The sequence below is a fragment of the Carcharhinus amblyrhynchos genome, unplaced genomic scaffold (genome assembly GCF_965287045.1).
Source record: "Carcharhinus amblyrhynchos unplaced genomic scaffold, sCarAmb.v2.hapA scaffold_89, whole genome shotgun sequence".
Classification (NCBI taxonomy): Eukaryota; Metazoa; Chordata; class Chondrichthyes; order Carcharhiniformes; family Carcharhinidae; genus Carcharhinus; species Carcharhinus amblyrhynchos.
The window spans coordinates 645866-655739 of record NW_027649829.1 but is presented as its reverse complement, the minus strand read 5'-3'; the positions used below and the strand labels follow the sequence as shown (position 1 = coordinate 655739).

General features: G+C 46.2%; 1 protein-coding gene across 1 annotated transcript; it reads right to left on the bottom strand.

Annotated features, from left to right (window-relative positions):
* Positions 1 to 3084: 3084 nt before the first annotated feature.
* On the bottom strand, positions 3085 to 7246 carry LOC145338028 (sialic acid-binding Ig-like lectin 14). The gene is given in 4 exon segments (XM_080182798.1): positions 3085 to 3224; positions 3954 to 4247; positions 6133 to 6498; positions 7207 to 7246. Coding segments are annotated over 4 exon segments (840 nt in total).
* Positions 7247 to 9874: the final 2628 nt, after the last annotated feature.

Sequence of the window (9874 nt, the reverse complement as noted above, 5' to 3'; positions counted from 1 at the left end):
TATGGACTTCCTACAAAAACTCAGCACACATGGAGCAGTTGAACTAGGAGCACTCCTTGTCACAATGGATGTCTAGGCACTCTACAGCAGCATCCTCCATGACGATGGCATTGCTGCAACTGCCTCAATAATCAACGCCAACAACTGCCAGTTTCCAGATGCAATTTTACAACTCATCCGCTTCATCCTGGACCACAATGTCTTCATCCAAAAACACGGAACAGTATTGGGGACCAAATTCACACCTCAATATGCCAACATCTTCATGCACAAGTTTGAACAAGACTTCTTCACCGCACAGGACTTTCAGCCGATGCAATACATGAGATACATCGATGACATTTTCTTCCTTTGGACTCATGGCGAACAATCCCTGAAACAACTATATGATGACATCAACAAGTTCCAACCCACCATCAGACTCACCATGGACTACTTTCCGGAATCGGTTGCATTCTTGGACACACACATCTGCATTAAGGACGGTCACCTCAGCACCGCACTGTACCACAAGCCCACAGATAACCTGATGATGCTCCACTTCTCCAGCTTCTACACTAAACACGTTAAAGAAGCCATCCCCTATGGCCAAGCCCTCCATATACACAGGATCTGCTCAGATGAGGAGGATCGCAACAGACACCTCCAGACACTGAAAGATGCCGTCATAAGAACAGGATATGGCGCTTGGCTCATCGATCGACAGTTCCAATGCGCCACAGCAAAAAACCGCACCAACCTCCTCAGAAGACAAACACAGGACACAGTGGACAGAGAACCCTTCGTTGTCCAGTACTTCCCCGAAGTGGAGAAGCTACAACATCTTCTCCGGAGCCTTCAACATATCATTGATGAAGATTAACATCTTGCCAAAGCCATCCCCACACCCCCACTTCTTGCCTTCAAACTACCGCAAACCTCAAACAGACCATTTTCCGCAGCAAACTACCCAGCCTTCAGGATAACAGTGACCACACCACCACATAACCCAGCCACAGCAACCCCTGCAAGACATGCAGCATCATCAACACGGATGCCACCATCTTACGTGAGAACACCATCCACCAGGTACACGGTACATACTTTTGCAACTCGGCTAACGTTGTCTACCTGATATGCTGCAGGAATGGATGTCCCGAGGCATGGTACATTGGGGAGACCATGCAGATGCTACGACAATGGACGAATGAACACCACTCGACAATCACCAGGGAAGACTGTTCTCTTCCTGTTGGGGAACACTTCAGCGGTCACGGGCATTTGGCCTCTGATCTTCGGATAAGCGTTCTCAAAGGCGGCCTTCATGACATACGACAGCACAGAGTCGCTGAGCAGAGACTGATAGCCAAGTCCCACACATGTGAGGACGGCCTCAACTGTGATCTTGGGTTCATGTCACACTATCTGTAACCCCCATGATTTGTCTGGACTTGTAAAATCTTATTAACTGTCCTGTCTGGAGACAGTACACTTCTCTTTAACCTGTGCTTAACCCTCTCTCCACTCATATTGTCTGTACCTTTAAGACTTGATTAGCTGTAAAGACTCGCATTCCAATCATTATTCTGTAAATTGAGTTTGTGCCTTTATTTGCCCTATTTGTGAACAAAACTCCCACTCACTTGACGAAGGAGCAGTGCTCTGAAAGCTTGTGGCTTGGGCTACCAAATAAACCTGTTGGACTTTAACCTGATGATGTGAGACTTCTTCCTGTGTTTACCCTCAAGAGTATCGGGAGGTATGTGACTGTCAATTCAGTAGACACAACCTCATTATTCCAGTGAGGCAGTTTCTTTCCTGGTGTGTGTCTCATCAGGTAAGATCTCATTGCTTCAGTTAATTCAGTTCCCTTTGGTGTTGAGGCTGGCCTTGTTGTGCCCATTTTTGGTTAGAGGCCCCCAACTCCTCAAATTGGCCACTTTTACCAGCATGCAACTCGGTCTGGCTACAACAGGAAATAACAAATTTGAGCCAAGAATTTGCATCAAAATAAGTTTTATTCTGTAAAGATATACAGAACAGGCTGAGCATTTTAATCACGTGTGTTAATAAATGTAATATTATTCATAACACAAATGCTTCTTACAATCTAAATCAGCTTGAGAAAAGTGCGGCATTCAAAAAGTACATTCTGATCTGATTACGAAGCTGAGCAACATTTCTGTTCATTACTATTCAACCATGTTGGCTGCACACAGTGAGACAATGCCTTAGTTATGATGTGTCTACACAGCAGGACATGAGAGCCGCAGGAATAAGGAAAAGTTTCAGCTTGTTGAGGAGAAGAAGGAGAATCTCTGGTCCAGGTCCTCTCCGTACATTAAGAAGCACGCATGCCAATGTTCCATTACTCTCTGTCTGCTGATGACACTCTGCTTGTAAATTGCAGTTTATGTTGATGGAAGGAATACGGTTTTCCAAAATAGTGGGACTGAGCACAAAAACAGGGAGGTTATGTTGAACATTGTCGAGTTCTGGCTCCCACACTTTGGGAAGGATGGAATGGTCCTTGAGAGGGTGCAGAGGGAGATTTACCAGAATAGGTCCAGGGATGAGGGGATTTTAGCCGCCTCGCTCAGATTGGAGAAGCTGGGGTAATTCTGCTTGGAGTGAAGGAGATTGAGGGGAGATTTGATCAAGGTGTACAAGATGGTAACAGGTTTAGATAAGGTAGGTAATGAAAACATGTTGTTGTTAGCTGATGGAACAAGGACTGGGGCGGGGCAGGGTGTAGGGGGATGTGAGGAGGAGCTTTTTTACCCAGTGATTGGTAATGATCTGGAACCTACTGCCTACAAGGGGGGTGGAAGCAGAGATGATGAATGATTTCAAAAAGAAATTGGGTGGAAACTCAAGGGAAATAAACTTTCAGTGATAAGGAGATAGAATGGAGGCAATGGAACTAACTGGATTGATCTAGAGCGATAGTATGGACTAGATGGGTGAAATGACCTCTTCCACTGCCAGGTTAGAATCACTTTGAATCTGAAGTGATTCTAACCAGGAGCACTGAGTGGTTTCACTGCAACTTAATCCACAGTTATTTGTCTTCACTAACAGATGAGATTGTTACTGTACGAAGCTTCAAACATTCTGTCCACTTCCTTTCACTGTTCGTTGCTCCCAGGCACAAACCCCAGCGATAGTGATAACAACACCCACAGTAAATATCACAGCTCGCATTCCCAGGATCAGCACCACGTTCAGAGTCTCTTCTCCATTGTCTAGAAAACACACAGAAAGAAACCATCACTTACTCTCCGCTTTCAATCTCTCACTCTGGCCGAACAATAAAGCTTCATATCACTGACATCCTTCCACACTATCCACAACACCTCAGAGTGTCAGTGTTGACGGAGTGCCGCACTGTCGGAGGGTCAGTACTCAGGGAGTGTCGCACTGTCAGAGGGTCAGTACTGAGGGAGTGCCGCACTGTCACAGGGTCAATACTGAGGGAGTGCCGCACTGTCAGAGGGTCAGTACTGAGGGAGTGCCACACTGTCGGAGGGTCAGTACTGAGGGAGTGCCGCACTGTCAGAGGGTCAGTACTGAGGGAGTGCCACACTGTCAGAGGGTCAGTACTGAGGGAGTGCCACACTGTCAGAGAAACAGTACTGAGGGAGTGTTGCATTGTCAGAGGGTCAGTACTGAGGGAGTGTCGCACTGTCAGAATGTCAGTACTGAGGGAGTGCCGCACTGTCAGAGGGTCAGTACTGAGGGAGTGCCGCACTGTCAGAGGGTCAGTACTGAGGGGGTGCCACACTGTCAGAGGGTCAGTGCTGAGGGAGTGCCACACTGTCAGAGGGTCAGTACTGAGGGAGTGCCGCACTTTCAGAGGGTCAGTACTGAGGGAGTGCAGCATTGTCAGAGGGTCAGTTTTGAGGGAGTATCGCACTGTCAGAGGGTCGGTACGAAGGGATCCGTAATGTATAACAAAGAAAGCCTGTACTTACATTGCACAGATAATACAAGGATCCGCTCTGATGAAACAGATAGATATCTCACACTACAGGTGAGATTGTGTCCGTGGTGTTTGGGTGATGGGATCAGGGTCAGAACAGAAGTATAGGTCAGAGTGACACCATGCTGAGTTACAGTGTTTGAGACTGATCCAGGTATGTCAGTGGGAGTGTCCCAGGTTAATACAGGTGCTGTTCCATTGCACGTTGTGTTGAAGGTGCAGCTTATGTCCACACGCTTTCCTGCAATAATTTCAGCAGGGAATATCGTGGGTTTATCTGTGAAATCTAACACACAGCGAATGGATCCTTTTAGATAAATATAACATGAAGCATCAGTTCAAATAGAAATCACAGTCCCACAAGAGAAAGCACTGTTACAAGGAGGAAATCATCCACAATCATCTGAGAGACTTTAAAGATTAGGAAACAGTGTCAGGTCTTTGATGTTGAGGTTTCTGTCACTCAGCTGAATCCACTTTCTTGAATGGATAATACTGGGAGAGGGTGGAGGAGCAGATCAGAGCTTGGAGTGCACTGGGTCATCATTGACTTAGCAATCCAGCCAAATATCCCATTCCTGTCTGCACAACTGGCTGCCATAGTTCCTGAATTACAACAGTTCAGGAATTACTTCATTGTCTGGGAATTAATTTGGGATATGGTAAAAGCCACAATGGAAATGGGAGTATTTCTTTTGTCAGTGGGTCAGACTATTAAACAGGATTCAAGAGATTGATAGGAGTGGATAAGCTGATAAATTGAGCTGGTATATTTAACCATTGATATTAAAGTGAGTGTTAGAGATTGCTTTAGGACTAAACAGGTTATTGATAAACAGACATTGACAAAAGCTGTGTTTTGTGTTAATATGTAGAATTATAGAATGATAAAATTCCTACAGCGCAAAAGGCCATAAAGCCCATTGAGTCTGTACTGACAGCAGTCCCACCCAGGTCCTGTCCCCATAACCCCACATATTTATCCTGGTCATCTCCCTGACATTAAGGGGCAATGGCCAATCCATCTAACCTGCACATTATTTTATTCATTTGTGGGACATGGGTCTCACTGGCTGGCCAGCATTTATTGTCCATCCCTAGTTGCCCTTGAGAAGGTGATGGTGAGCTGCCTCCTCGAATCGCTGCAGTCCATGTGCTGTGGATTAGCCTACAGTGCCATTAGGGAAGGAATTCCAGAATTTTAACACAGTGACTGCGAAGGAACAGCAATATATTTCCAAGTCAGGATGGTGAGTGACTTCGAGGAGAACTCACAGGTGGTGGTGTTGCCGTGTTTCTGCTGCCCTTGTCCTTTTAGGTGGAAGTGGTTGTGGCTTTGGAAGGTGCTATCTTAGGATCTTTGGTAAATTGCTGCAGTGCATCTTGAAGATGGTACACACGGCTGCTACTGAGCGTCGGTTGTGGAGGGAGTGAATGTTTGTAGTTGTGACAATCAAGCGGGGCTGCTTTGTCCTGGATAGTGTCGAGCTTCTCAAGTGTTGTTGGAGTTGCACCCATCCAGGCAAGTGGGGAGTATTCCATTGCACTCCCGACTTGTGTCCTTGTAGATGGTGGATGGGATTTGGGGAGTCAGGAGGTGATTTACTCGCTGCAGTATTCTAGCCTCTGACCTACTCTTGTAGCCACTGTGTTAGTGTGGTGAGTCCAGTTGAGTTTCTGGTCAATATTAACCCCAAGGATGTTGATAGTGGGGGATTCAATGATGGTCACACCATTGAATGTTAAGGGGCAATGGTTGGAGTGTCTAATTGAAGATGGTCATTGCCTGACATTTGTGTGGCGTGAATGTTACTTATCACTTGTCAGTCCAAGCCTGGATATTGTCCAGATCTTGTTGCATTTGAACATGGATTGCTTCAGTATCTGAGGAGTTGTGAAAGGTGCTGAACATCGTGCAATCATCAGTGAACATCCCCACTTTTGACTTTATGACATCTTTGGACTGTGGGAGGAAACCAGAGCACCCAGATGAAACCCACACAGGCACGGGGAGAATGTGCAAACTCTACACTGCCAGACAACGAAGGTCGGAATTGAACCTGGGTCCCTGGAGCTGTGAGGCAACAGTGCTAACCACTGCGCTACCGTGCATACATGTCACAGTTTGTGTTATTTCCCATTGAGTGTTGAATGTGAATTGTTGCACTTACCAGAAATGTGAAGCTGGGTTAGAGGATAATAACTGTAACGATATTCATTGTCAAACTTTATTCTGAAATAGTAAGATCCAGCATCTTCCTGTGTGACATTGTTTAGAATCAGGGAACAGTCGGCATCTTTCAGGTCTCCAGACAGCCAGGTCCGATTGCGGAACTGAGGCAATGTGTGACTGTGATTCTTGGAATGAAAGGCTATGGACCATGTTCCCCTTTCCTTGTTAGTATACCAGATTCCAACTCACGAATGGTTTGCCAAATGTGATGGATAACTGTAATGACATGGAATCTGTACACACGAACCTTCCTGCGCTGTCACCTGTTCTGGATTGTAGACTTTTATTTCTTGTGACAATGCAACTGAGGAGAGAAATATCAATATTTAACACTGGTTGGATTATAGATCCACTGGACTCGATATCCACCCCCTCTGCCACTGGTGAACAGTGTGAGCCATCTACAGGACACACAAGGAACTCCCCCAGGTTTCTCAATGAATAAAACAGAATCCTAGATACAGGAGTGAACAAGATCATTCTACATTGACTCATGGTCCCTTGGACCTTGTTTAGTGAATCCAGTCTTCAACCCAACACAAAATCCACAAGACGCGCCTGTTGAGATACATTCAGTGCTAATTTACAAGGCAGGACAATAGAGACCTCAGAAATCCCACCATCATCACTGTCTTGAACCATTGGTTAACGCCACCCTCCTGTTTGCTCTTCAACACAGCTGATTGAATCAGATTGAACCAATCACATTGGTGCAATCTGTGTCTTCACTGTCTGAGATATCTATTTGTATCGTCATTGTCTAAGGAATTCTTTTGAACCTTCATTAAAGATAAGGAAGGTTGAAGGGACTGGTGGAGGTTATTGAGATAGGGAGGGGTTTCGGGACTTGTGGAGGTTACAGTGATAGGGAGGTCTGTCAGAGCTGGAGGAGAACTTTAATGAGTTTGTACACTGGGTCACTGCTTAACTGGTTCCCAATCAGAGCTCAATAAGAATGATCTTTCACAAAGACGACGAACCAAAAATCAGTCCGAGCTGACAATGATATTACCTTGCAGAAGTGACAGGAGGAAGTAAGATTTCCCGATCATTGTCCACACCTACATATTTCACCAGCTCCTCACTCTCAAGCTCTGAAAGAAAAAAGAGTTAATGAAACCTCACCTCTTGTCTGATAGCTCTCAAGAGATCGAGCTTGTGAGTAGCACAGTGGTTAGTACTTCTGCCTCACAGCGCCAAGGACCCGAGTCACTGTCTATATGGAGTCTGCATATTCTCCCCATGTCTGTGTGGGTTTCCTCTGGGTGCTCTGGTTTCGTACCACAATATGTAGGTGAGGTGGATTGGCCATGCTAAATTGTCCCTTAGTGGTAAGGAGATTAGCAGGGTAATTATGTGAGGTTAAGGGGATAGGGCCTGGGTGGGATTGTTGACAGTGCAGGCTCCAGGGGCTGAATGGCTTTTTCTGCGCTGCAGGGATTCTGTGATTTTAAAGAACTGCTTTTTTAGACAATGTCTTCACAGACAAATTGGATTCTGTGTTGGATGACAGGTGCTCTGCAGAGAGTCACAAGGCTTGAAGAAACAATGGAGGACTTTTATTTCTGTAGCACCTTTCACCACCTTCATTTACCCCAAATTTCATGACTCTGCAACTCCCTCGTTCCTTGAACTAGAAGGATGTTCTATACGACAGGATTAGCCTCACACTAGGATCTCAATAATCAGTAGAAATTTTTCAAAGGTATCTATCATTGGAATCTGTCTTTATAAAGTCACAACCTCAACAAAAGACAATGTTGCTCGTGGAAAATAATTCTAATTGATAGATTTTTTTCTTTACCCAGGAACTATCTGACTCCTCTACTGGAGCGTAACTGCTGACACACCATGTGTAAACTGAACAAGCTCTCCCTGTAATGCTCCTTCTCTGTATTTGATTAGAAAGTGTAGACATGTTTCTAAGAATCCAAATGAGAAAGTGCTAATGAGGCGGGTAAAAAACTCATGTTTTGGATTGATAGTAGACTGTTAATTCTTTGTATACTCAACCAGTGATGATATTTCTACTCAAAAGGAGGATCTGCATTGCGAAGGAATTTCCACTATGGGTCAGAGGTTTTCACACACTACCTCTCTCTCCGTTATCCGTGAGAAGATCGTATGTTCAAAACCCCATTGCAAAGCCCTGAGCCCCATAAACCAGGGCAAAAGTTTAAAGAGTAAGTACCGATGGAGCAAGGCACTGTCAGAGGGTCAGTGCTGAGGGAGTGCCGCACTGTCAGAGGGTCAGTGCTGAGGGAGTGCCGCACTGTCAGAGGGTCAGTGCTGAGGGAGTGCCGCACTGTCAGAGGGTCAGTGCTGAGGAAGTGCCGCACTGGCAGAGGGTCAGTGCTGAGGGAGTGCCGCACTGTCAGAGGGTCAGTACTGAGGGAGTGCCGCACTGTCAGAAGGTCAGTACTGAGGGAGTGCCATGCTGTCAGAGGGTCAGTACTGAGGGAGTGCCGCACTGTCAGAGGGTCAGTACTGAAGGAGTGCCATGCTGTCAGAGGGTCAGTACTGAGGGAGTGCCGCACTGTCAGAGGGTCAGTACTGAGGGAGTGCCGCACTGTCAGAGGGTCAGTGCTGAGGGAGTGCCGCACTGTCAGAGGGTCAGTGCTGAGGGAGTGCCACACTGTCAGAGGGTCAGTGCTGAGGGAGTGCCACACTGTCAGAGGGTCAGTGCGGAGGGAGTGCCGCACTGTCAGAGGGTCAGTGCTGAGGGAGTGCCATGCTGTCAGAGGGTCAGTGCTGAGGGAGTGCACGCTATCAGAGGGTCAGTACTGAGGGAGTGCTGCACTGTCGGAGGGTCAGTACTTGAGGGAGTGCCGCACTGTCAGAGGGTCAGTACTGAAGGAAGTGTATAACAGGGTAAGAAGAGAAGACTTGAATTTCCATAGCAACTTCCCCGAGCTCAAGACATCAGAATCTAATGTCTCCCCACTTCCCTCGTCCCTTGAACTAGAAAGATGTTCTGTACGACAGACTGAGCCTCGTACCCAGATCTCAATAATCAGTATTGAGATCTGGGTACGAGGCCAGACAGATTCCAATTAATCACTGGAATCTGTCTTTATAAAGTCACAACATCAACAAAGGACAATGTTGGTCGTGGGAGTGAATTCCAATCGTTCCGTTACTTACCCAGAGCTTGTCCGACTGCTCACCTTGGGAGTAACTGCTGACCCGCTCTGCTTGTGCTGAATGGTCTCTCTCTGCTGCTCCGTCTATTTGTTTAATAAGCATCGATGTGAGCCAAAACAAGGAAGAGGTTAAGAAGTGAGAAAACAGCTTACATTTTGCATTTTTTATTCACTGTTAACCTTTTATCTCCTGACCCAATTTTTGCCCAAAGTTGGACAGCCATTGACCAGCAGTTTCTACAAAGATGTGACTTTCCCAACATTTCCCTCTCAACCTTGAATCAGAAGGTTATTGGTTTGTGACCCCACTTGAGAATTGGCAATCTGCAGGACACACAAGGACCTCCTCAGGTTTTCACAATGGATGCAAGAGAATCCTGAACAGAGGAGTGGACAAGTTCATTCTACATTGGCTCATGGTCCTCAGGACCCTGTTTAGTGAAGCCATACTCCACCCAACACAATATCTACAAGACGCACCAATGGAGATACATTCAGTGCTGGTTTACCAGGCAAGACAATGGATTAGAACGCCCA